The 27,667-nt window shown below is 39.5% G+C and overlaps 2 protein-coding genes across 4 annotated transcripts; one reads left to right on the top strand and one right to left on the bottom strand.

Moving 5' to 3' along the window:
- The first annotated feature begins 414 nt into the window (after nucleotides 1-414).
- Nucleotides 415-9,028, top strand: spg7 (SPG7 matrix AAA peptidase subunit, paraplegin). Of its 2 annotated transcripts, XM_029461074.1 has the most exons (18): nucleotides 415-465; nucleotides 615-1,038; nucleotides 1,610-1,712; nucleotides 1,816-1,905; nucleotides 2,032-2,273; nucleotides 2,378-2,517; nucleotides 2,874-2,976; nucleotides 3,079-3,204; nucleotides 3,433-3,595; nucleotides 3,938-4,111; nucleotides 4,207-4,331; nucleotides 4,616-4,718; nucleotides 4,934-5,044; nucleotides 5,162-5,277; nucleotides 5,937-6,093; nucleotides 6,403-6,563; nucleotides 6,788-6,865; nucleotides 7,763-9,028. In XM_029461074.1, the coding sequence occupies exons 2-18, from the start codon at nucleotides 820-822 to the stop codon at nucleotides 7,967-7,969; spliced, it is 2,418 nt and encodes an 805-aa protein (XP_029316934.1). In that variant the 5' UTR covers nucleotides 415-465; nucleotides 615-819; the 3' UTR covers nucleotides 7,970-9,028. The 2 variants fall into 2 exon arrangements, with proteins under 2 accessions (XP_029316934.1, XP_029316925.1); XM_029461065.1 differs by having other exon boundaries at nucleotides 436-1,038.
- Nucleotides 9,029-9,834: 806 nt separating this feature from the next.
- On the bottom strand, nucleotides 9,835-27,667 carry cdh15 (cadherin 15, type 1, M-cadherin (myotubule)). Of its 2 annotated transcripts, XM_029461082.1 has the most exons (14): nucleotides 27,410-27,667; nucleotides 18,982-19,137; nucleotides 17,222-17,377; nucleotides 16,616-16,760; nucleotides 15,211-15,392; nucleotides 14,996-15,124; nucleotides 14,683-14,880; nucleotides 13,482-13,726; nucleotides 13,237-13,373; nucleotides 12,284-12,514; nucleotides 11,954-12,193; nucleotides 11,265-11,413; nucleotides 10,963-11,154; nucleotides 9,835-10,518 (listed from the first exon to the last, which is right to left on the bottom strand). In XM_029461082.1, exons 1-14 carry the CDS (start codon nucleotides 27,458-27,460, stop codon nucleotides 10,318-10,320), a joined length of 2,412 nt encoding a protein of 803 aa, XP_029316942.1. In that variant the 5' UTR covers nucleotides 27,461-27,667; the 3' UTR covers nucleotides 9,835-10,317. The 2 variants fall into 2 exon arrangements, with proteins under 2 accessions (XP_029316942.1, XP_029316952.1); XM_029461092.1 differs by lacking the exons at nucleotides 16,616-16,760; nucleotides 17,222-17,377; nucleotides 18,982-19,137; nucleotides 27,410-27,667 and adding an exon at nucleotides 15,775-16,562.

The following is a 27,667-nucleotide window of genomic DNA, read 5'->3' as shown; positions in this document are numbered from 1 at the left end:
ACGTCTGCGCAGCAAGTAGGTCCTTGAAGATCAACAAAAAAGGTTAAAGTTCAAGTTTAGTCAATGATGTTTTGAACCCAATCATAGATGCTTATAAATAAAAAGTCGAAATGCACGCTCTGTAATCAACCAGAAACGGTTGAACATGTACTGCTCCATTGTAGGAATTACAATATCTGGAAAGATCGCCCTGGGCTGTCAATGGGGAAGACGAAACGTCATGGGTTTTTATTATTTGTTCTCTTGGGGATAAACAGCAGACAAGACATACTGTGATGTTAACACGTTTTTAAAAGAAAACTGATTTAGCTAAAATAATCTGATCTTTTCTTTAAATTATTATTTTCTCTACTTTCCTGCACAAATCTCTCGTTAACACTCCAGTCCAAGTAGTGGCGGTAATGCACCTTTAAGCTGGTTTGCCAACCTCTAATAAAAACCAAAGAAGAAGAAGAAAGATGTTTTGTAAGGCAACGAGATGTGTAAAACTGTACTATTCAATTTTCGGCACACATCAAACACAGTTCTTTACAATAATGAAAATTAGACAATAGCAATAGAATCACATTTATAGTAAATCGGTGTTGTTTTTTGCTTTCTTTTCCCGTGTGCAGGAAGTCCTGGAGTGGATAGTGGTAGTGTTGATTTCGAGCTGACATCTTTGCTCAACTGCACTCTTGAATAACATAGCAAGCTAGCTCTTAGCGGATTTGGGGGTAAACAAACGTGTTAACTCTCAATTTCAGCTTCATAGAAAACAGATAGCTATGGCATGGTAATCGTTCACTTAATATACAGCATTCAGGGATAAAAGACACTATGTCGGCGTTGTTGTTGCTGCATCGTACAGGTCTTTGTCGAAAATACAGTACAGGTTTGCTGTGGACACTGTCAAGGCGAAACTCCCATATATTACCAAACAAGCCGACATCCAGCGGTAGTGTTAGAAATGTGCTATTCAGATGCGCTAATGTCAGAAAGATGCTTCTTTCAAAATCAAAGCGGACACCTACGAGTGAACCACAGAAACTCATTCAGGTAAGTCAAAATGCATCATAAACATGATAGTTGGTTGAGGGCTTTAAAACATACAGTCCCATATCGTGGGTTGTATTCATAGTTGGTAGTGGTGCGAGTAAAATGTGGAGAGACATAGAGACATAGACGCATAACACTCAGTCTGTGAAGGGTGATCTGTGTAGCAGCAGCCTCTCATCGAGACGCTTAACCTTGAAATATAAACAATGAATTCTGCATTTCTTTAGCAGAATTTTATGACTTTTTCATTCGTAAAATCTATTCATAAATATAGTGCTCTGTCTCCCTGAGTACCAGGTGATTTTCTTGACAGTGACAATGATTGACTCGCAGTGGGCTACAACAGACTTAAGGTCCCCTGCATTAAACATTATTGTACTGTGCAAGTCCTTCAACTTGAAATTAAATCATTGTTTTCTTCTTCTACTCTGTTATGAAAGCATTGCTATTGTGATGAGGTTGTAATGCATGTGCAGACTCCACTACAGCAATTGTTTTTACTTCCTCTCTGTCATGATATTTCTGATATTTTGTCTCATCAAAATATCTTGTCCCAATGTTCCCGTTTTAGTGTCTCCTCCACAGACCCTTGGGTCCTGGCATGATGGGAATTAGCAAAGAGTTAATCAGGAACAACCTGTTGAGGAACCCTGTTGGTTTGGTAAATCTGTTAGGTAAACACTGAGTTTGATGATTACTCACTTACTTACCTACGCTATGATTGTATTACACTCACCTACTTATATCTACTGATGATGGAAAACATTTTGATTTCAGGGTCAATAAACTTCTTCAAAACATCGCAATCCAAACAAGAGAAAAATAAACGTAATGGAGCAAAGGGAAAGACTCCAGAGGAAGAAGAAGGTAAGTAATACATTGCTTTAGCTGATTGGCACATGGCTGTTCAATAACCGCACCATATCTGGCTGTAATGTAAAAACAATTCTCTGATCCTTTTTATTCTCTTCCTCCACAATCTGCCTCATCTAGAGGAGAAGAAGCGTCGCGAGCAGATAATTAAGATGTACCAAGACCGCCTGCGGATGGTCTTCATCCTCGCGCTCATCTTCAAAGTGTTTTATACCTATAACCCCAGTGGTGGTAACGTCTCTTGGAATGACTTTGTGCATGAGATGTTGGCCAAGGGAGAGGTGTCACATGTGCAGGTCGTTCCTGAGAGTGACATTGTAGAAATCCACCTTCATCCTGGAGCAGTTATATTTGGAAAGCCTGTATGTTGTGCAAGATTAAATGCAAACACACAATTGGCATCTGAATTTGTACAGCAGATGTGCATGCTAAACTCTCATTTCCTGCCATGTTTCTTGATTTGCAGAGGCTGGCACTCATGTACAAAATGCAGGTTGCCAACATTGACAAATTTGAGGAGAAGCTGAGAGCTGCTGAAGAAGAGCTGAGTATCGACGCTAAGGATAGGGTACAGGTGTCTTACAAACGCATTGGATTCTTTGGGAAGTAAGAACATGACCTTTCTCAGTGCAGACTTTAAAATAAATCAATTTAATGAGCAATCTGAAGGAATGTTATCTCCATACACAGGAAAAACATATCAATGTGATGGAAAATGTTTTCTCATTTCTCATTTCATAAAGAGCCAATAGGGCATATCATTATGTGTTGTTACCATAATACCCTAATAGCGTGTTAAAACTATGTGAATACGTTTGTGACTAGTTTACCTATTGAAACAGTTAGACTGCTCAAATTGGCAAAAATACTTCAACTGTGTTTTTAATGTCTTGAGCTCTGATTTTTCTCCTGCGTTAATTCTTAACACTCAATTCAATGTTTTTTATCGGTTCACTTTGCAGCGTAATCTCGACTCTGGTGATCGCTGGTTTTAGCCTGGCTGTTGCCTTTTATGTCATCCGACTATTAGGCATGGGTGGCAGAGAAGGCGGCTTCAGTGCTTTTGTGAGTGAAACCACATAAGCAAATTGGCATGTGTACATTTAGGGTTCTTAATGTGCTCCACTGAACTAGTGTATTAATTGTATATTACAATGGATTTAACAGAATCAACTGAAGATGGCCAAGTTCACCGTTGTGGACGGCAAGTCGGGTAAAGGTGTGAGTTTCAAAGATGTGGCCGGCATGCATGAGGCTAAGATGGAAGTAAAGGAATTTGTCGACTACCTCAAGGTAAGACACGAGACTCAAAGTAATATATGTTGGTCTTGCATATTACTTTCACCATGTTCATTTTAATGTAAAGCAGGGAAGCACACATCAATCTTAATTAGGTCATCTAAGGGCCTTTGCTACAATATGTACTGGATCTGCTATCTACCATCTGAATAACACATGAGTACAACTTTAATTTCCCCATTGCAGTCTATCACTTACCACGTTGATGTTATGTATTGTCAGAGTCCAGAACGATACCTCCTGCTGGGAGCCAAGGTTCCCAAGGGTGCATTGCTGCTTGGGCCTCCAGGCTGTGGGAAGACCCTGCTGGCTAAGGCTGTAGCAACAGAGGCCCAAGTGCCTTTTCTGGCCATGGCTGGCTCTGAGTTTGTAGAGGTCATTGGAGGTATGTAAAGACAGCATCAGCAATTAATATGGCATAAGGTCTGTCAACATGCATCAAAATAATGTTGATGTTCAATGTGAGAGTAAATATCATTGGTTTGATAATATTGTGATACAGATTAAATGTCTGTTCCTGTGTTACAATGCCGCGATAATCTGTCATTTATTGAAGAAATCAGACTTTTCTGGATGTATAAGAGGAATGCCCTTACATGCTTGGTCATGTTATACACGTTACTGATGATTGTTCTCAAAATGTTGTTTTTGGAAATATCACCTCTAAAATTCTGTCACACCAGAGATATCCAATTATTATATTGTGTGTGCGTGTGCGTGTGTGTAGGCCTGGGTGCTGCTAGGGTAAGGAGTCTATTCAAGGAGGCTCGAGGCCGAGCACCCTGCATTGTCTACATCGACGAAATTGATGCAGTTGGAAAGAAGCGCTCCACCAACATGTCTGGTTTCTCCAATACTGAAGAGGAGCAGACCCTCAACCAGCTGCTCGTAGAAATGGATGGTGAGTAAAAAACATGTGGGATTTCAGAGCAGTTTGTTTTCGTCAGAGACGGATCTTTCTGGCAGAATAATAAAACATTTCTTCTTCTTTTGCAGGAATGGGAACAACAGACCACGTCATTGTCCTTGCTTCCACTAACAGAGCAGACATCTTGGACAATGCTCTCATGAGACCCGGCAGACTGGACAGGCACATCTTTATAGATCTGCCCACTCTGCAGGTAGTCTTGAGAATCAACTTAATTTGAGTTTTTAAATCATAAACATGTGCCTTACAAATTAATTATAAAGCAAACAGCCTCTATTTTTGTTGTTTTGAAAAAATACGTTTTTTGCGAGGCTTTGCACAATTTGCAGCTGCTTTTTGGTACCTGTTAAGCCATCGCACATTCTCAAGCAAACAAAAATAATATTTGGACAGCTAAACCATGTTAATTGTGTTGGAGGGTTAGACAGACTTTGTTAGTTAAATGTAGTTTGTCTCATTTTTATTGTCGCCCCTCAGGAGAGAAAGGAGATCTTTGAGCAACATCTGAAGATCTTGAAGCTGACCCAACCACCTGAAGTCTACTCTCTGCGTCTGGCTGAGCTCACCCCGGGCTTCAGTGGTATATACATATTTACCGTTATGTCCTTGTGTAAATCTATGAACATCTGTGGCCATAACAAAGTAATGGCTTTCCGCTATGAATAAACATAAGCCTGTGATCAACAAACATGAAACATCTTTTGGACGTCACAACACAACACAGTTGATGTTTACTGAAATGTCATTCCCACATGGTGATCATATTGTTGTCGCCCCCTCACTTTGTCTCGGCAGGCGCCGACATTGCTAACATTTGTAACGAAGCCGCCCTGCATGCTGCCAGAGAAGGGCACAAGTCCATCGATACCTTTAACTTTGAGTATGCAGTGGAGAGAGTAATAGCAGGTAAAATGATGCAAATGTGCCAAAACTATGCATTTATATGTGTTACTTGCCACTCTGAAACTGACGTGTGTGTGTGTGCGTGTGTTTGTGCGTGTGTGTGTGTGTGTGTGTGTTCAGGGAGTGTAAAGAAGAATAAGATCCTGTCTAAAGAGGAACAGAGGGTGGTTGCCTTCCATGAGTCTGGACATGCCTTAGTGGGATGGCTTCTTGAGCACACAGACGCAGTCATGAAGGTAATGCACTACTTGATGTAGTGTAGGCTTTTTTGACACCTTTCAAAGTGTGGCCTAATTGATGCTTGTATTTTATCATTTTATTTGAGATTCAAAATTCCATGAACATTTAGTCAGATGCCATATTTAAAGAAACCTTTTAAGAGAACCAGTTTTCTACCAAGGCTGCGCCCAAATATCTTGCAAGTCATCTGTCATTGCTCCACTTTATTAACATGAGTGGTTCTGGCAAATTATGTAGATGGAGGAACTGTGTATTAACTCAAGGTTGAGCAAATGACCCGGGGTCTCTTTCTGTGCGGGTCTTCCTCGTTTAGCATTTGCTGCATTGGACTTGCACACATCTGATGTTCTGGTCGAGGACATCAAACTATTTGTTAAATGTGGAGCACTCAATTCACAATGTAGATTGATGGACCACCAACAACTCCAGTTTCAGTACATTTATGAATGAGTACAAACTGCCAGCTGTCTTTAGAGTTGATCAAATGACAGACTTGAATAGACAATAGACAATTAAAGGGCAACATTGATGGACATATACAATAATAACTTTAAAACAAGTCATTTTCAGAAAAGACAACGTTTCACCTCCATTATGTTTAATGGACCTTTTAACAACTCTTTGTTGAAATCACTGCTCTTGTGGTGTTTTCCAGGTGTCCATTGCCCCGCGGACTAATGCAGCCCTGGGATTTGCGCAGATCTTACCTCGTGACCAGTACCTGTTCTCCAAGGAGCAGCTGTTTGAGCGGATGTGTATGGCTCTTGGAGGAAGAGTTTCTGAGGCGATCACATTTAACAAGATTACAACAGGTACTCCCATCTATTGTATTTCCCCTGTGATCGCAGCCTGCCATTCACGTCACCTTAAATCCTTCACAGATTTTTAAAGCTCAGATTCCTAGCCCTTCTCAATCTTACCAAATTATTATTATTTTTAGTATTATTCCTGATATAGAGTGAGTTTGTATTTTCTTCCTCTTAATAATAATAATAATTAGTCTTGAAGGCTGATTGTACTACTACAAAATCAAACATGAACTCTGAAATAACTCTCCTATAATGTGAACTATAACTTGGCATGCAAAAAGTGATTGAAGTATCCTCCCTCTGTGTCCCCAGGAGCTCAGGATGACTTGCGTAAGGTAACACGTGTGGCGTACTCTATGGTGAAGCAGTACGGCATGTGTGACAGTGTCGGCCAGGTCTCATTCCCAGAAACAGAGCAAGGGGCCGTTGGACGCCGTCCTTTCAGCCAGGGCCTGCAGCAGCAGATGGACCATGTGAGTTCCAACGTTGGATTAGTTCTGTTCTGTTCGCCCACGTTAGCACCTTCTTAAAAGTATTAATGTTGAGCTTTTGCCATTATTTCAGTGGGCCATAATGTTATCAGGTGTTCTGAATTAAGACTACTTCTCATCTCCCTGATCACCTTACCAAGGATACGGTGAATGTTGTTTCATGTCATCATTAAATGTAGATTTGACGCCACTTGTTATTCTTTCAGGAGGCTCGGAATTTGATAGCCCGTGCTTACAGGCACACAGAGAAGATCCTGCTGGACAATGGCGACAAGCTGACACTGGTCAGTTGTTCCCTTCTTTGATCATAAAGAGTGTTTTAGACCAGTGGTCCCCAACCACCGGTCCGTGGGTCATTTGGTACCGGGCCGCACAGAAAGTTTATTTTGAAAGAGGTTTTATTTTTGAAAAATCACCGGATACATCTGTCTGTGCGTCTGTGTCTCTTGACACATGTCAAGACGCTCGTCTCAGTCACGTGATACTTTACTTCAATGAGTGGAAAACAAACGTCTTTAAAGAGCTTTTATGGAAAAGGGAAAAGACCCAATGAGGAGACATTTAAAAGACAACATCAGGAGTCACTTAAAATACGTGTTTATCGCTACAGGTGATTCTCATGCGCCGCTCTGCATAATGTACAGGCTCGCAAATGAGGCAACGAAGCCTTCATAACGGCTTCGCCGGCACCCGGCATTAAAAGACAAGCCCTTGGAGCATTTTGAAAGAAAAAAACACTTTGGAAGGACATAAACAATTACTGATGGCCACCACATCAACACATGCGAGTGCACTGAGAGCGTCATACTTAGTGACTAACCGTGTTGCTAAGAGAAGAAACCTTTTACTTTTGGTGAAGAATTGATACCCCTATATTGGACCGGCTCGTTGCAGAGACACAAGCTCAGGGCTCCCACTAATTCAGCGTAATTTTTTTATGCACTTCATATTTGTTTTGCTGGCCTGTATCATTTTAATCCGTCATATTTACCCCCCCCCCACACACACCTTGAAGTCTGTGAAGATATTTTCTTACATGAAACTGGTCCGTGCCAGCAATAAAAGGTTGGGGACTGCTGTTTTAGATGGTAGCTCTTTTTTTGCCATCATTGTGCACAGCACTTCTGTATTACCTTTTGGTTTTGTGTTAAGTTATAATGAGTCACAACTTGTCTTTCCAGTTGGCCAATGCGCTGTTGGAGCGAGAAGTGGTGAACTACGAGGACATAGAGGTCTTGCTGGGTCCACCACCTCACGGGCCCAAAAAGCTGATCCTCCCACAGAGCTGGTTGGAGGCCGAGAGGGACAAACAAGACACGGGAGAAGAAGAACCTCAACCACCTCCCCGTAAAGACAGAGACGAGGATTTGAATTCACAGCTGGTCTGATTTTAAAATGAATGTCTTTAAAACTCTTCAACTGCTGCATTTTGTGGGGGTCACCAGGCGCTGAGCGTATTGTAAAATACATGGAATTGATTCCTTACTTTGGAGCTTCTTATGCCGGAAAGTGAAATCAAAGTTTCCATGCAGATATTTTGTTTCAAATGCAGTTGTTTGCCAGCTGACACATTTAGATGATCAAAAACAGGCCTAGTCAAGCCAGTTAAACGGATTATTTTGGGACGAATTCCATCATGTTTCTGTGTTTGCTCAACAGCCATATTATTATTATTATTATTATTATTATTATTATTATTATTATTATTATTATTATTATTATTATGCCATGGAAGCACTCAAAACAGGTCTATTTAAAAACAGCATCTCTCCAACTAGCCTTAAGTGTAGATAGACTAGAAAAGCCCTCTAATCAACATGTACTGTTTGCGCAAACAATTATATTCTCTATCCTAGAATTCCCAAACACTGTGTGCTAATACCTGAAACTGACGTGGGATCATTTTTAATGCAAACATTCTGTAGCATACAAGTATTGCTTTCGAGAACGTGTTATTTCACATCTGCAAATGACATAGCAAAGCAAGTGCTAGTCATTTGTAGCTTGTCAATCTATACTGGCAAAAAAAGAATGTGACTTTCGGGGGAGATATATTTGCATTCATTCAGGTTACTCATCTACACAAACGCATTAAAGTATGCTGCATTGTTGTGTTTGGTATTCAAGTGAGCTGCAGTAAATGATTTTAACAGGTTGCTATGGACATTTATAGCTTTAGAGTTTGTACTGGAGTATTTTTTTTTTTGACTGGGCTAAAGCAGAAGTGATATGAGGAAACTACAGTCTAAAATATCAAAGTGTCCGTCATGTTGATTAAGTGGCAGCTTTTACGCCTCACCTCTATCCTTCTCTGGTTATGCAGAGTGAATAGGTAGAAGGTGGCATTTTCTTTGAAAATAAGTCTTTGTATTAGTTTTATTGCTACAAGGGAGTAAAAAGTCCCAAAGGATGGCGTTGCAAAATATTAAAATAAAGTTTTATTTAAATATTGTGTGTTGATCTTTATGGAGTATATAATGTTAGTCATAACAGAGTGCATTCAGACCTTTACTTTAACATGTTGTTATGTTGCAGCTCTAAGCTAAACAATTCCTAATAATCTACACTCAATACCCCCATAGTGACAACAAAAAACTGAATTTTACAATGTTTTGGTAATTAGTTAGAAAAGTAACCCTGAAATATCATTTTGGACAGAAGTATTCAGAGCTCAGTACTTTGGCAGAAATTACATCCTTGAGTCTTCTAGGGATGACGTGACCAGTCTTCTCTGCAGATCCTTTCAATCTTTGTCTTGGTTATATTCTTAGGGGTCATCGTGAACCTTCGACCCAGTCTGGAGGTCCTGACCACTGCAGGTTTTCATTTAGGATATTTCTGTACAGACAGGGAGGTCTACAGACACATTTGCAAAAACTTCAAAAATCCTGTTTTCGCTTTGTCATTATGGGGTATTGAGTCTAGATTGATAAAGGTAAAATAAGTTTAAACATTTATTGCAAAACCCACAACATAACGGGTAAATCAATTTTTGTGTATGTATGTGAGATGGTTATTATTTCATTATGAAAAATACACACACTATATAAAAGATTTGCATTTATTCTGTAAAACCTAAATTCATTGAACATATAAATAAATAAAAAAGCATAATTCAAAGTCTTCACCTCCAAACACTTTGACTACATAATATAGTGTGCTACAGTTAGTTTTGTTGAGATATATTTTTTCCCAAAAGATGATCAGATGCTGGAATGGAGGATTTGTGATCAAAAAAGAAAAACAAACAAAATGAATATCAAAGCAAATAGTTTTTTATAAAATAATCACTTATATAAAAAAAGAAATACATAAAGATTTTATTTAAATATCTCAGCCTTGTTGTATGCATCATTACTGAGCAATCCAAGTCTGAGGATAAACAAGACATGGACAATCATTGCAACACAAATTCAGTTACCTTGTAGCATGCTCAGCCCCTTTCATCGATGCGGATAATGTCAATTCACAACTTCAGTCTCACTTACTTTTCCTAAGCTTAACTACACAACTTTGTAATGAGCCACTTTGTCAGCTGTGTCCAAATGACCACAATAAAACCTAAGGCACATCAGATTAAAGGCCCATGGTATTGCATAGCATTTATTTTTTGCTTTGGCACACTTGTCCTGGACTAAAATATTTTTAAATGTGTCCAGAAAAAACACCTGCGGCATTATCCGTGTCCCTAACTGGTGGTGAAGCACACAGGTCTTTCTGTGGGGAGCTGTCCCCGTTAACGTGGGTCATACATGTTGGCCAGTTTCTGAAAGCGTGGTCCCCAGTCGTTGAGGTAGTCGTAGTCCTGGTCTCCATCAGAGCTGCCTGAAGCAATGGAGCTGAGGCTGCCTGCCAGTGAGCCCTCTCCCTCAAAGTCATAGATCAGGGCTGTGTCGTATGGAGGCACGTTAGGATCGTTGTCTGCAGCCTCCAGGCCCTGAGGAAATAATTAAAAAAATATAGTTTTACATGTCCCAAAAAGGAGTATGAAGAAGTATATACTTATATGATGCTCCTTCTTCATAACACAAACAATTAACTGAATAATTATCATATATATACACACACAACTCACAAACAACTACCCTAATGCATCATAAATTCTACTAGATCCAGATTTTAATGGGCATGTTTATCAACATCACAAACCTTTAACAGCATCAGAAAATGTGCGAAACCTAGATTTAGTTGTTCAGTGTTAGTCTGTATATCAGAAGGTCTGTTGTTACCTATGGTAGTGAGAGTAAATTCATGTTTTCTATTTTGAATTTTAGTGGTGGGAATACTCTTTAAATGAACTTTAGATTATGATCTGGGTCTTTTAGAATACATTTTGATTATGAAACTTGGGTAAAACAGGGTCATGGTGGAAGCCTCTCACATCATTGATGTAGTCCTCAATGTCAGTGGGATCCGCTGGAGGCCTCCGTGGATAGATAGGTGAGGGCAGGTTATGAGGGGCGTCCTTCCTGAGGGGCTGCTTGCCTCGAGGAACACCAGACCCTGGGTAGTAGGACCCCGGGGTCGAAGGCGCATCATGGGGATTCCACAGCAGGTCGATGTTAAAGGCATTCTGCAAGTTGAGAGAAAGAAGCTACAGATTGACTCTGCATGTGCTTGATAATATGCATAAACCACAGGTTTGTTCAGACTTCTCTTAACTTGTGACCTGCGCAGCCTTACCTCGTCCTCCTCACCCCCGCCTTGCTCATCATAGTTGAAGACATTGTCACGGATGTCGTCTTCTGATTCCCCGACAAGTAGACCTGTTCCTTTCTTGATATGGTGACGTCTCCCACAGGTGGTCACCGCCACAGCCAGCAGGAGCAGCACTGCAATCGAACGGAAGCCATGAAGTGTTAATTAATTAGTGTTTATCCGGTTATAGGGCTGCAACTAACAATTTTATTTTTCCGTTATCGATTAATCTGCCGACTATTTAGTCTATAAAATTTCCTAAAATTGTGAAAAATGTCCATCCCTGTCTCTAGCAGTCCAAAAATATTTTTTTGTCCGGCCAACACTTAATAACCCCAAAAAATTCTAAATAAATAAAACAAAAATCCATATCCAAAATGTCCTCATTTTGCTTTTACAAATTACTTAAACTATTAATTGTTTATCAAAATAGATGCAGATTATTTTTTTCGGTCAAGTGCATGACATGATCTAGGTTTTTGAGTTCCTAAACCACTTGTGTAACAGATTTCTATCAAGCCCCACTACATGTTTTGTCTATCAGAGATGTGGACTCGAGTCACCGTTTTGAGCACATCTTCATAAATAATTTATTTCAACAAAAAAATATGTTTTCTTTATTCTTGATGCAAAAAAAACCCCAAGATTTTTAAGACTGGGTGATTCATACGTACACAGTAGGAGTGCAATACTGGCCATGATGATGATCAGAGCGATGAAGTTGATTCCCACACTGGAGCCGAGGATCGCCCTGGCCTCAGACTTACAGTCTCCGAAGGAGTCACAGAGACACACGGTGACATTGACCTGAGCATAAGCGCTCAGAACTGGGCTGCCAGAGTCGGACACAAACACTGTGACCACATACTCTCCTGCCTCCAGCTCTACGACGGGCTGAAGCACAGCATGAGTGTCTGAAGAGGGAAGGAGAAAGAAAGAATGTTGTGAGGTTTGAAGATTCACGGGAACACCTCTCACTCCATCTTCACCCCCGATCTACTTACTGTTGACTTGAATAACAGTCCAGTTGATTGACAGCTCATCAGGCATCTCAAAGGTGAAGGGTGCAGCGTGCGGAGGAAAGTCTTCATCCACAGCAGTCACAACCAGAACTGAACTCCTGTGGCCCTCATCCCTACACACAGTGCCGCTCAGAGGGAAGAGCTGAGGCGGGAAGTCATTGGTCTCCTTCAGTGTTATGGCCACTGTGGCAGTGGTCGACAAACCACCAGCATCTACACAGGAGAACATAAATACACAGCAATGTCACATTAAGCAAACAGCTTATTCAAATGTGTTTCTCACAACACTTGTCTGTGTTTACACAAGTCAATTATATTTTTTATTAAGTAGATTAAGTTTTTGCATGCACTGAGTTTGGGCTATTTTGCTGCCATGACTTTCAGACTGGTGTAAAGAAAATATCCAAAATATAAATTTCGGTGTTTATTTTACTAACTTTATCTGTTTGCGTCTTTAGTTTTCTCCTACAATTCACCAAAACTCATTAGATAATGCTTCATTTGCGTATTTAAACTTGTAATACAAAAGATAATAGTCCTAATGTTAGTAATCCACTGGGGAAGTTTCATGATCCCACCTGTAGTGTCAATACAATACATATCTTTAAAGGCCACTTTCTCAAAATGAGAATACTTCAGTAGCACTTAGCTCACATACACCACATTTCCAGTAAAAAAAAAATGAATGGCTGTTGACCATCATTTCTGATTTATGGAGTGATACAAAGCAATATCCAAAATTCCCTCTGTAGAAACATTTTACTCTAATATGGCAATAAAATGATGTTTAGATTTCTGTTCCGGAAATGTATTCAAAGTAGCACACATTTAATAAGAGTACGCTTACTTTGCATATTTAAAGTTATACTTTCAGAAAACTTGCTTTACAAAATGATTTGAACAGTCAGTGTCTCCCCTTAAGTAGATAAACTGACCTGTAACCTTGACAACAGCATTGTAGATATTGTTTTTAACATTTAGAGATCGCATGTTGAAGGTTCTCCTGGCAGAAATGTCTCCTGTCTCTCTGTTGATGTTCAGCCACCTCTCAGGATCTCTGCTAATCTCATACCTGCCACAGAGAGCAGAGGATAGTTACAGAAACACAAACTATCCAATTAATTCACTCGCATTCTTATAAACACACACATGCTCCTCTTGTGTTGCGGCTGCGGCATACCTCAGGTCAGAATTATCAGGGTCAAAGGCGATATTGCTTTTCAGCAAAGTCCCAGGAACCACAGACTCAGGGACAACAATCTGTATGGGGTCTTCCCTGAAGTGTGGAGCTTCATTCTCGTTCAAGACGGTCACCGCAACTGTAGCGCTGCTCGCTGGGAGGTTGGGAGCCTTGGTGCTCAGAAAATTGTCATTTTCCACCGTCAGAATTAGGATGTACTCATGCTGTGCTTCATAATCCAGACCCTGCATGACAAAAGAAGAGAGAAGAGGCTGTTTGTGGAAGGAAAACTTTGCGCTGCATTGTGGTTGGATAAAGAAGAATGAATGATAAATCTATATGTATAACAAACTGTCAAGTTTCAGTCATTTTCTGTCTGCATAACTACAGGAAAAGCCACATAAGCATTTATTTTAAACTCAGCCACTAGAGAGTGTTGTTGAGTTGTGTCTGAGGGCCTCAAAGCACATTTGCACTTTAAAGGGCAATGCCACCCACTTTGAAAATTCTAATTATACCTGTTCCCCAGAACAGAGCAGTCAACATTTGTGAACACAAACTGTTTGATAGAATATCGAAAATTAAAAAAAAATCACTAGGATGTAAAAGAAAGGCATATCTGATTTTGTATAAATGCATTTCTCTTTCAAACAATGACTGAACAGTCCTGGAGCCCGGAAAAGCTTGTTCTTGTTGTCTCCTAAAAACCTTATTACACCAGCTTTGGTAATGGTCATAATTAAGATCCACATGTTCTCATTTGTGGGTTTGATAACATTCTACAATCACAGCGACGGGTAACATCATGGATCTCTAAATTCCTAATCATTTTCTAATAAATCTCAAAAAAAAAAATCAACATATATGGAGAAAAAACGTTTCCAATATAAAATGATGATGAAGCTATTTCATGGAAATTCCTTATAAACTCAGCTAATTTAAATCTGACTAAACAGCTGTATTTTTACCTTTTTCATTATTGACGCTGTTTTTCGCATATAATAATATTCTTCAACGCAATAAAATAGGTAATCATAAAGCCAGTGTGAGGAACAAAGCTAGTACAATCATTTGTTTCCTTATTCACCTACATTTGTCAGTGTGACTTTGGATGCTTGGCAAAATGTGTGATGGATGCTCAACAATCATCACAACCACTCCCTCACACTCTTTCAGTTAACAGCAGATCAGGAGACTGTACCTTCACCACTGTCAGAATGCCCTCGTTGGTGGCAGGATCCGTACTGATGGCAAAGTTGCCTTCAGGGTCGTTGGCAATAAAGTACTTTGCCTCCCAGTTTCCAGTTCCACGATCATCTCCGTCTGTCACATTCACCCGGCCGATCTCATAGTCCATATTCTCGATCCGGCCTAGATTCTCCACCGCTGTCATACTGTACTACATGGACCACACACAAAACACAGATCAAAAGATTCAATATTAAATAATTTAACTCAAGTGTTTTTCAATACCAACTGAAAATATCCACCATATGTTGTTGACTGAGACTCACCGAGGCCGGGCTGAACTGTGGGGCGTGGTTGTTGATGTCAGAGACATGTATGAACGCCACAGCTTCACTCGTTAATCCCATGCCTCCCATATCGCCAACCTGCAGTTTTAATCGGAAACTTTTCACCACCTAGAAAGGAATACGCCACATATTAGGGAAATGAACCATGCTATAATGATCTGCAAACAAAATCTGCATCTTAACCTGCATTTTACCTCTCGGTCCAGGCCTACGTCTCTTGTGTAGATGGTTCCTGTCTCGTTGTTGATACCAAACATAGTCTTGGTGACAGCGTTGGCAGGAATGCTCTCCTGGCCAATGATAGAGTAGCTCAGATAAGCGTTTTCTGTCATCGGGTCATCTGCATCAGTAGCTGACACTGACATTACTGAGGTGCCTGTCAAAAATAATCGAAAGCTTCGATCAGTTGGAAAATCAGATCAGTCGCTATGAATCACATGTGACAAATGTGCTGGAGGCACATCACTCTGCTCCCACTGATAAATGCCATCTAGGATTTGAATATTTTGCTTAAACCTTTAGTAATTGAGTGTTCGGTCACTGGGAGGCAGTGAAAACAAGCTGTAAACCCGACATTGACACATACCGTAGTTAATGTAAGTGGATTTTGCGAACTTACAAGCAAACAGCTGCTTACTTACTCATGTAAGGCCAACATTCACTCTCCTTTTACATTTAGCTCTGGTCTGAGCGCTGATGGAAGTATCCGGCTCATTAGATACTACATGCTTGACTATGTTCACCAGCTAGTGGCTTACTTAGTCTGTCTGCTGTTTGGTGCTGAGCAGGTAGCGTACAGTCAGATTTTAGGGTGCTCCAGCTGAAAACAGCTGCCTGCTGCATCTGAAAATGATGCTAATTAGAGTAGCAAAACCAAAACAGTGAGCTGAAAGTATCTAAAACACTGTGCAGAGCTGAGGAGAACTGCAAAATCAGGTGATTATCTGTCCATTGTTAAAAGAAATAGTCATTATAGGGCTTTAAACTGTTAAACAGACAATATGGGAAAAGTGTTATACTTCAGTTAAATCTATTTTATAAATTAAGAAAATTCAAGAAAAAGAAACAGGTGGGTTAACATTTCGCAGCCCTGATTCATGGTGATTGGACAGAAATGACCACAAGTTGTTCCAGGTAACAAGTCACAGCATTAATCATGTGTACAGTTTTACCTTGAAACAAATGGCAAGTTTAACATAAAAGGGAGGATGAGTTTCAGCATTATAATATGGTAAATCACCAATTTTGACTTCCAAGAATTTTCATGCATTTTCATGGTATTACGCTATCATTAGCCAATAATATTGTGAAAACATCAACCTATATAACCCCATTATTATTAGGTTATTACCCCATTAAGGTCACCTTATTACCATTTTTATTGTTATACCTTTTAATCATTTATATAAGCTGTTACCAAAATATTACTATACTATTACTAAATAGTGTTGCCTCGTTGCTATCTTTATTATTATTTTTTCTAATATTACCCAGATATAAACATTGTTAATACCAAGCTATTACAGGGTAATAACTTTGTTAGTTACATGGTTTTACTTAATTATTAAGTGCTACCCAGCATGTAATACATGGATGTACCTGGGACTGAGAACTCAGGGACACTGCCAGTAAACTGTTTCTGGGTGAAGGCGGGTCTGTTGTCGTTCTGATCCAGCACCACTATCTCTATGGTGGAAGGATTCTCTAGTCTCTCTCCACTGGGGGACAGGGCAAAGGCTTTCAGCTGCACAAACACACACAGATACAACAGACAAATGTTTATATTAGTTATTGTTTCTTACTATTAATTACCACACATCTCATAAGTCCATTTAGGAAAACATCCAACACTCATGGTGACTGTGGGTATTTGTGGTATTTGTACACAACACATGCTGGAAATGGCAAAAAGAAATGTGCAGGATGTTTGGCTCAAAATCACATTCATCTGGTCTGAAACACTCTGAAGTCCCTCCCAAGATGCCCATAAAGGCCCTTGGAAACTGACCTTTGGCTGTTTATACTAGTGTGAGAGACACTGATATATGCTTTAAGACAAAAACATGGACCAAAGATCAGAAACAAAATTGCCTATGGTCTTGTTGAATGCACCGTGGCTTGTGTGTTTCAAACATCTGTTTGATTGTTTTTTTTAAACACATTTCTGGGTGATATAAAACGTTCCTTCCATAAATGCTCTCTCACCGTGAAGCTGTTGTATCTCTCTCGGTCCAGCGGGTGCTTGCTCCTGATTACTCCTGTTATATCATCAATCTCAAACAGATTCTTGGGCTCCTGGTCCACCCCCGCTCCCTCTAACTTGTAGATCACTTCCCCTGTAAAGATTTTGTCCGATTTGATCTAGACAGAGAGAGAAGATGAAGTTGGTGATCATCACAACCTCGTGGGAAGGTGGGGGGAGGATTGTAAACCATATGTCGTAACACCAGATGTGAGTATTTTGACAGTTAGGGACCTTGAGACAAGAGTTTTTAAACTCACAAAGTCCTGACTTATGGCAGGAAATGATATTCTGAACTAATAATAGCATGGAATTCTATATTTTATGCATTCAGTTTTCACTTTCTTTCACATATGGTCTCTATTGCATTTTCCTCACCACGTAAAAGAGGCTCTATATCTCTCCTTGTACGGTAGGATTTATACACTTACTCTTCGTCTGTGACAGCCTTAACACAACATTTACATGTCCTTTAAACACTTGTTCTGTGCTGTGTGGGGTCAAATGGGATGAATAATTACCATCAGCAGAGCCAGGCTGCTGCATAGTGCTGTGTTTAACTGGATTCAGTAGTAAAGCTCTAGACGGCCTAAGAGTAATACACGGTCAGCCATCAGCTCATTAAAGCATTTCCATGATGAGGATTCAATCTTCAGAGGAAAAGCACAAGACCCTTCTTTTATAGCGATGTCATTTTCATCATAGTCTATGTATTACTATTATATTTACTTATTTAGCTGAGCACCTGCCGTTATTACTTAAATCCCCATGTTGCTTACCCATTGCTTGTAACAATAGAGTTCTGCAGAAATTAGTCCTAAAACCAGGAAATTAGTCAGAATCTTTGCCCCCTTTCAGTTCCGTCGTCTCAAAGTCAATGGGTTTTTGGTTGGATGCCTGAAATAAAGTCTGTGGTTAACACAAGCTTTGAAGCATTTATGTGTCTTAAAAAAAGGCAGTAGCTAACAAGTGGCTAAATGAGAACCCTTAACTCCATCACGCCGAACACAAGTCCGCTTTTAGCTTAGTGGTAGTCAGGAAAAGTCATGTGACTATAGTTCGATTATAGCCTAATGACTCCTGGGCGATTGCATTTACGCTTAAAAAAATCATTAAAATAGCGTTTATTTGTGAAGATTATCTTGCTGAACAAAAAGTGTAAATATTATAAACTTTTTGGCAAAGAGCTTATTTTCTGCAATAATCCAAAATCCTACAAAAGAATCCCATTGGCTTTTTAACTCGGGAACCAGGACGATTTTATCTTACGGGTTGGCCTACAAAAGTACGTCGTCCCTGCAGCACTCTATAGACCATTAGCTAAACCCCTTCCCCACAAAGTGATTGTCCAATCATAGCTCAGCAACGGTAACTATGCACGGCAGAGAAGCAGCACGTTTGGGGCTGTGGTAAAATGAAACTAAAAGTTTATTAAGAGTTTGGATTGTGGTGTTTTTTTCTAACCTTTCCAAAACAGCGTATTTGTCTGTTCTAATGTAAGCTGCAAACATTAGCATGTTTAGCTAACTTTTAATGACCAGTGTGAACAGGAGAAATGATTACAAGAAGCAAATGATGTTTCAATGTACATATGAGCACTTGATTATTGTTTTTAGACAAACTTGAACATTTGTTATCCTATACGTTAAATACCATTCATACCAGAAAAGACACAGCAATTATCCGCTGATGAAATTCTGCCGTGAAAAGCTCAAATGTTTACCTGGACAAGGTCTTCAGGGACCTGCTTGCTGTTTTCCAGTACTCTGATTGGAGGGATGATCCAGTCCCTCTTAACCCTGAACATTCCCGTGCCTTTATTTCTCCATGGGTAAAGGGCCTCTGCCTCTTTGCGATGAGGTTCTGCAGAGCTCCACACCTGAAGGAAACAAGTACAAAATAAATTCACATTCAGGGACATTCAGACACGGAAATACTGTACAATGTATGTATGAGCATGAGTGTATGTATGTAAGTCAGATCACATGAAGTATATTTTTTGATTCCAGTCATTCTTTTTCATGGAAGACAAATTATGTCATTATAGAATTTTGCAGCTGTTTAAAACCATGTAAAGAGTCTCCCTCAGTGCTATAACATTCCCAATGGTCTGATGGAATGGCTGTATGTGAGCTGTAGCGCTGAGGCTGTCTGTAATGTGGAATCCATGGGATTGTGCGGGGCAAAAGGGACCCAGGGCCACAGCTTCAGGTTTCACTCACTAATACACGTCTTTGTCAGCTTCCTTTGATCTATGTCCAAATTCATCTCAGGATGAGGAAACACAAACACTCATGCTCATTTCACGAGCCCTCATTCACGGTCCTGACCACGTTCATACACACAACACACATGTGAGAAAGACACACACACACACACACACACACACGCACACACACACAACAGCTGTCGACTATGGATTTAGATCCTGTGCTTTCCCACCCGCATTCCCACTCCAACTCACAAATTCCCCCTTATGCTCAGCTTTGCACCTGACTGGGAGTTTGGGGTCACCTTACGGATTTGCTCCGCTGTAGAAATTTCTCAGACACACTCATATACACGCTTTCCCACACACACAGATGCTGATATACAAGCATGTGCGTCAACAAAACACCCACCCACGCATAAGCATATACATTTCCGTAAGTTGCTTCCTTCTTTTCTGTGGGAATTCACCGGATTCAGCATTACTTCCCATATGTTGAACAGCTCAAAGGCCTATTATGTAGAATCAGAAATATATGAGGATTTTATTAACGTTCCAAAAAGCTTTGTCTCATATATTTGTATTTATATATATATTTTTATTAAATATGACTGAATATTATGAATGAACTGTTTCAGCAGATTTTTAAGTAATCCATAAACCCATAAGGCAATTACTGGATAGTGAATAAATATGTGAATACTTTGTGAATGGCCTAGGATCCCTGCCTTGTCTCTGGGGCGGGGGATCTGATATACTGATCCTTTGGCATGCTGCTGGACAGTGCAGGGAGGAATGGCAACCACGGCTGGTATCTGCCGGCCAAGTCAGAGGGCAGGCTAATCTTAGATCATTCTATATTCCCGACCCCTACCTATTTTTCTTTTTGTAGCCATCGTCATCTCCACTCTCGCAGAGATGTTTATACTCACATTCCACACAAATTCATCCTTATAGTTATCTACTTCAATACTTGAGATTTCTGCATAAATGAGCTCTCAAAACCTCCACTGGCATTGCACACATTCTGCATTGTCACTTAACCTCAACATCTATGACAGCTGCATCACAGTTGCATTTCCAAGAATAGCACTTACTAAGTTTGCCTGATTTGTGGACACTTTGGATAGCATGAGCACCGAGAACACAGACCAGTGTGAGCTTCAATGCAAGTTTCTTAAAACCTAAAAACACATTGCACAACTCTTCTTCAGTGCACCATGTTTTAGCCACCAAACAAACAATAGGACGTTTAGGATGATAGACTTGAGTATACTGTGTAAAAACACATTTTACAAAATGATGTTGAAAGTTAAGAGTGTACTGCTTTGTATTCAAACAAGAGTCATCAGACATTGTAGTGGGTCTGTTAGGCTGAACTAACTTCACATACATCTTATTTCAGTGTGCTAGTATGCTAACATTTGCTAGTTAGCATCAAACATGAATTACAGCTGAGGATGATGGGAATATCATTAGTTTTGCAGGTATTTGGTCATAAACCAAAGTATTGGACAAAGAAAAGTTTCACCTGATGATGGAACTAGAGGTTGAGGGATCAACAAAGTTATTACAATTCATCCTGAGGGGGACATGAATGTGTGTACCTAATTTCATGACAATCCATCCAATACCTTTTACTCAAAACTACAAACGTAAACTTCGAGGTGGCTGGAGGAAAATTCAGAGGATCACCAAGGTCGTTATGTTACATCATCTTGGGACCATGAGTGTCTGTGCAAAACTATTTCCCAGGGTTAGTGAAACTTTGACCTGCTGGATCACCAAAGTCATAGGTCACATCAACCATTTTACTCATTGAATGATATTAGTGTTTTGTATATTTACCAATGGTAAACTATACATCCCACAACTGATCAATGGACTTTATACAGTATAAGGACACTAAAACAACCTAGAGGTAAAGGTTTGCCACGTGTTTCTAAGTTTGATGGACTAACAGTTGCCGTTATACTTCACATCAACTATTCGGTGGTACTGCTGAAGGAAACCACAACAACAGCATGGTTATAAAACATTAAGAGATAGTCAGAAAACAAATATTTCTTATTTTGCACACTTCCTTCAATCTGAGTTTAACTCGACTGTGTTTTGAGAAGTGGCCCCACTAAGTATCTGCCACTGTTCTAATGTTTTTACCAGACCGAGAAGCGGTAACACTAAAGTGTCATGTTACCAATTAGACCAATGAGTGCCTCTTTTGACTCTGCTGAGCGATGAAACTACAAACAGAATAACTGTTTTTGAAACTTTTTACCAGATACTTTTACAGCTTGGCCTTTCACCTTGGGCCCTCACAGAAGTAAGGACAGCTTGTTGGGAATGATATGCCCTCACAGAAGAACCACTAAGCACTATTTTGGAGTGTTTACGGAGTTCGAGGAATCTCGATTCTACTTCTCTCTTTGGAGAACAAAAGTATTTTGTCACTTTGCAGATACTATTCGGTTTCATTAAATCAAGAGATGTGCCCTTAATGAACTACAACATCAAAGTCAGTGTACTTAGATTTTAAATTTGCCCTATTTATAGGAGAAAATTGGTAATGATGAGTCTGAAATAAATACATTTCATAATCAAATTAAATTAACTCTAATTTTGAAAATAAAAATCATAACTTGAAATATGTACATATATCAACATGTGAAAATATGAATACAATTATAAACGCATTGTTCAAAGACAGTCCAGATATACAGGAATAAATATCAATAGGAAGCCACACTGCCATTAGTAGTGAACACGATTGGTTACATTTGGTAAAAATACCAGACTGGATATAATTAAAGATGACCCTGTAAACATTTCAAAGTTGTATTAACAAAAAGTTAAGAAAACATAAAGCATTAGGCACTCTGATAAGTAGCAACGTAACATTTGCAACGAAATTTGTCAGAAAAAGGTGACGTGTGTAGGAGGGTCAGATATCAGCTTTACTCAAACACAGTGTAAGACTGCAGTAAACAAACACGCTAACATTCACCATGTGTTGATGACTGTAAAAGGACTTTCCAAGTTTTGCCACTGCTGCGAATGCTTGGACACGCATTCACAAGCCATTACAGTTTTCCTTCCTGGCAGGCCTTTAAACTGCCTTAGTGTTATTGCATTGGAATACGGCAGAGCAAAAGCCTGTCACTAACTATTAACATTAATTTATATTTTGGTTTTTGGTATAAGTTCAAAGTAATGATACGGTTATTAGTATTGACAATAATTGTAATATTAAAAACATTAAATATGGATATCATGTTCATAATACACATATGATAATATTGTGAAAATAATCCAGCAAATAATAAGAATATATATATATATATATATATATATATATGTATCTATATATAGGTATAGAGGTAATATTAATATTCTAATATTATTTAAAATGTAAATAATTCTTAAATCAGGCTTTTGTACAGTTATGGTTACAGTCTCTCTCTCCAGTGTAATTAATTTGCCAAAAAAGAGATAAAACGCACAATAAACAAAGTTAAAGATGAATTAGTTATTTTTATATTTTTATATAGATATCACGATAATATCGTTTGCGTGAAGTCTTTTGGCCACGGTAATCGTGTGGTGAACATTTTTTATTGTCACAGCCCCAGTATAGGGTGTCTAGGATGTTTAAACAACGCTACAAATGTGGAGAAATGTAACTGTGACAAATTATACCACTTTGCCATTCTTGCCATGACATTTTACAAAAATGCTATCTGCCATTTTGTAACATTTGAATTTATTGGTAAAAGCACCCCCCTAGGAGTTGTGTAGAGGAGTAGGCATCACTTTTTTGTCTCTATTGGCCTGAGCGTCTCCTCTCCATAAATGTGTGAGTGTGATAACTCAAGAACTCTTGTCCTGCCGAGAAGTAATGCCTACAGCCTGCCTGACAGTCCCTGTAGCCACAGGGGTAGAGGTCGCACAGGTGTCCCTCTGGTCACTTCTGTTCCTGGACATTCAACCAGTCAGTAACCACAGTGCTGGTCCCACACCACTACTCTTTGTGTAAGAGTAGTCATGACTGCCTGGCATGGGCATGGACACCCTATTTACGGTGCATTACAAGTGTAACTACCCCTCGGAGCAGATGTCTTGAGCTTTAAGAAATGCTGAGCAAGGTTATAACATTAAACTAGGACTAAAAGTAGGACTCAATAAACAACAGATACAAAAGATATAAAAACAATGTTATATGACAACTAAAGAGGTGGATTCAATTAACAAGAAAAACAATCATTATTTAACAGAGCATGTGAAAGAGTCTTCTTGATGTGAAAAAGGCTCATTTACTATCAATACAGTGATGATCTGATCCTTTCCTCTATTTTTCCAGTATAGAAACCCGATACATTTTTAGGCAAAGAAATGTTATTAGACACATTCTGTTAGTTGTAATATGCCAGAACAAAAACAAAAACATTAACCTCTTAATGCATCTTTGCAAACCCATGCTGATGGGAGTAACACTATTAAAACCCACAGTACTTTAAAGCTAGGGTGGGTTGTTTATCATAGAATGTGTTTTGTTATATTTGAGGAAATGCTCTTTAAATTCTGACATCAATATAGAAAATATATTTTCTATTCAAAAATAGGAAAACATCCTGTATCTGTGGCTGTCGCAGCACTGTAATAAGTCCTGCCTGCCTACCTGCACACACTATGCCTATGCGTCACCGGAGTCTTTCACATCTGCTAACTTGATAGCTGTGAGTACTAACAATAGCCTTTAGTTTACTTTCATTAGGATCATTTTGGGTGAGTGGCCTTGGAGGGAGGACTGAAGGGACATGCTGTCAGTTTTGCCAATTTGGAGACTTTCTCGCTAGATTTAGTGACTTTTGGAGCAAGTGCTGTTAGCTACTTTCATTGGAAAAGAATTAGCAACATTGGGCTGGGTTTTTCGGTCGGATAATTTTTAAATCAAGTCTTGCTGTTCTTCTCCAATGTTACCTACCCAAGCTTAACATTTGAGTAAAGATGCCAAGGTTTCCAGAGATACCAACTACATCCAACAGAATTTGTATAAATACAAATATCTTAAAAATGATGAAGTCTTGGGTTTGAATATTTCACTCAATGTAGGTATAATAATATGAACATACAGTATATACATTTAAAAGAAATAAAGAAAGTAAAGAATTTAAAGGGAACTTTCAAGGGCAAATGAGGTTTACAAAAACTCTTTACCAATTTAAAAGAAATGCTTTGACTGTCTTTCTGTTGAAACCAAAGACTGTTAAACATCTCTACATGGGTTAATTAACTCATTCATTGGGGATACAAAAACACAAGTGGCAACCCATTGTAACATTGCTGCTAGCTTATTCTTGTGCATGACCTCTAAAACAACAACTGTCACCACTTGGTCTTCCATGTCTCAGTCAATAAAAATAATGAGGTAAAAAAAAGAAAAGAGGAAAGGACTTCACTGTTCAGTCGACTAGTTTTAACAATCTGGAAGTTGTCTCTCTACCCTTTGCTCCTACCGAAACCCTAGTCAGTGTAAAACCCTCTAAATCTTCTGACTGATTGTTTCCGATGAGTGAGACTTCAGCGCCAGCTGGACGCTGCAACAGACTCTTGATTTGTACCCGATTTCATGGTTCAGAAACGGCCCACTTCTCATTCCGCGAAGGGGATTACAGAGCGAGACAAATGGCATCACGTATGCATCTGGGAACAGCTGTGGCTGCTGCTCACTCTTCAACACAACATACACCCAGCAGGCCCCGAACACTGCCCAGTTCATACCAACACCAGCTCACTGAAAATGAAAAGAGAGCAACTTAAAGCTATCAGGTGACACGGATCAAAGTCTTTGGATTAGATTGACAGCTGTTGACGGTTAAATGAATTAAAATAACATATGTTTTCTTTTACTTATGAAGCATGTATTAGTAGAAGTCATGTCCAAAATGTGTGTGTTTTTGTCCAACATGGCCACTGCAACCTAAAAAGACAACATGTGCATTTTTCGTTTTTGAAGCGATACAGGCGGTAAAACACTGGAAAAGCAGAATATATCTGGTCTATGGTTTGTTTCCAGAAATAAGATAACACCAATTTTATTTTGTTTGTGTATTTCTCACATGTGCGCTTTTAGCAACTGTTGTTTAGCACGTAGCAATTGCTCCTCTTTCAACATGGAGACAAAATAGGGACTTAAAGTTCTGTAAAAGGCCACTAATAATGAGTCATCCACTAAAGCAATACTTCACTAACAAGTATCTTTTTAGTTTTCAGCCACTGCAGTCGTGAAAGGTGGTTTTGAGAAGTTTCTTAGTGGAGGCCTTACTGCAGTTTCAATGGATTCCAATGGCTTTTCTGGACGTAGTATATTTAATGATTTATTGGTAAAGTGGTTGCAATGGTTTTAGATGTTTTGATGCATTTTGTTTTTGGCAGTGACATTGGGATGTCATTGGAGTCTATTACCGCTGCTGTTCCATGTATCAGCTATAAAGCCACCCTTTCAAGTCTCCACTATATCATACTATAAAAGAGGTCAGATAATAATGACAAAACAGTAAACAAACTGAGAGAGCCACTTTTAAATTTGGGTATCTTGGGCTTGTAACACCTCTGGCATTTGAAGGTGCAATTTAACCCCATATCTGCCCGACCACACAGAGCTTAAGTAGAGCTCTGATATCTGCATCCTGCACCTTAACGGTCATGCTTCAGGGTTTACAGGTATTTCAAGTCATTCACAGGGTTATTTATTATAAAGGGCTTTATTATTATGAAAGGTGATAAATACAATTATTACTGAGGTCCTGAGGATTTGACCAAGATATATTTTGTGTAATGTCATTAAGCTTAAGCCTCACTGCTACAAACTGTTCGCCCCTGTGGTTTACCCAATGTTCGAAAGAGATAACATATATTTCCAGTGATTATCTTCACAATCAATACGCCATGGAATATGAACATGAAGCACAAAAGCAGCATCATTAAGGACTTTCTATAACACATAAACTGGAAATTTGCAGCCACTTTTGAAGGGCAGGGACACTTCACTGATTGAGAATATCTGAATTATTAATTTCTACAATTACATAGCATCTGCAACATTTACAATGAATTATAGAGCACATCATAGCAAGACTTCCCTCAAGAACCACTGAAGGCCAACTCACTCACACTCCCAACTTGGGCTCCATTACTTCTTCAAACAGAGAGAAAGACTGATGGTGGTTGGAAGTGCTGTTGGTAATATGTCAGTTTACATTGTCATCCATTTTAGATCTCATAATGGCGCCTGCTGACAGCGACTGCTAATGATGCCCTGAGCCCTGTGTACACATCTGGACTCTCGTCCACCTCAAAACACTTCATCATCCTCTTTCCAACCAGGATGAAATGTTTAGATCAGCCGCAAACCTCTGATTGCAGTGCCAGTTTAGGGCCTCTATTGATGAAAATCAGTTGATGTTTGGTTGAACACATCACTCAGGTAAAAACATAAACTGTATATTTGAAGAGTGGGGCAGCTAGAGGTTACTCTCTAACCAAGATGACACTCTGAAGGGGCAGGAAGTGTTGGGCGAATATTTTGAGGTAGGCTGAATCCATACAGCAGAGTGGGGAGAGGGGGGCAGATTCACAGCTCAAATGCAAGTGGAGTACCTTTACAGCAGCCTACCCAATCCATAGGTTCAATTACTTGTTATCGTGGTCATTTTATAGCAATCAGAAAATGGAGAGGGACACCACTACACTAGCTCTATTGCTCACGCACCTGTGCTATAAGTCTTTTATAGAGTCAAAAGTTAAACTAAATTAACAACTGAAGATATTATTGTCCACAAAACACAGAAAACAAAACACAAAAGTGCTTTAACGCTCACATGAATCTACATATTTTGTTCATTTTAGTCGGCAGCAGCTATGAAGAGACAATGTTTTTTCTTACCTGACAAAGCAGAGCACCTAGCACACATATCATCAACATCCGTAACGCCATCCTCAGTACCTGCACTCAGAGACTCAGTATGAACAGACCCCTGATGACTGAACGATCTGAGGCTCCTCCACTAACAACTGGGCTCCTGAGTGGCTCTACTGGCTGGAAAGGCCAAACCCTTAAACTTTCCTTCCCTTCTCTTTCCTTCTCTCGAACCTCCGGCTCTTGCTGTCTCTCTGTCTCTCACACCCTCTTTCCCTCTCCCAG

This window comes from Cottoperca gobio, chromosome 3, assembly GCF_900634415.1.
Source record: "Cottoperca gobio chromosome 3, fCotGob3.1, whole genome shotgun sequence".
NCBI lineage: Eukaryota > Metazoa > Chordata > Actinopteri > Perciformes > Bovichtidae > Cottoperca > Cottoperca gobio.
Note: the sequence above shows the minus strand (reverse complement) of the source record. Positions and strands in the feature narration are given on the sequence as shown.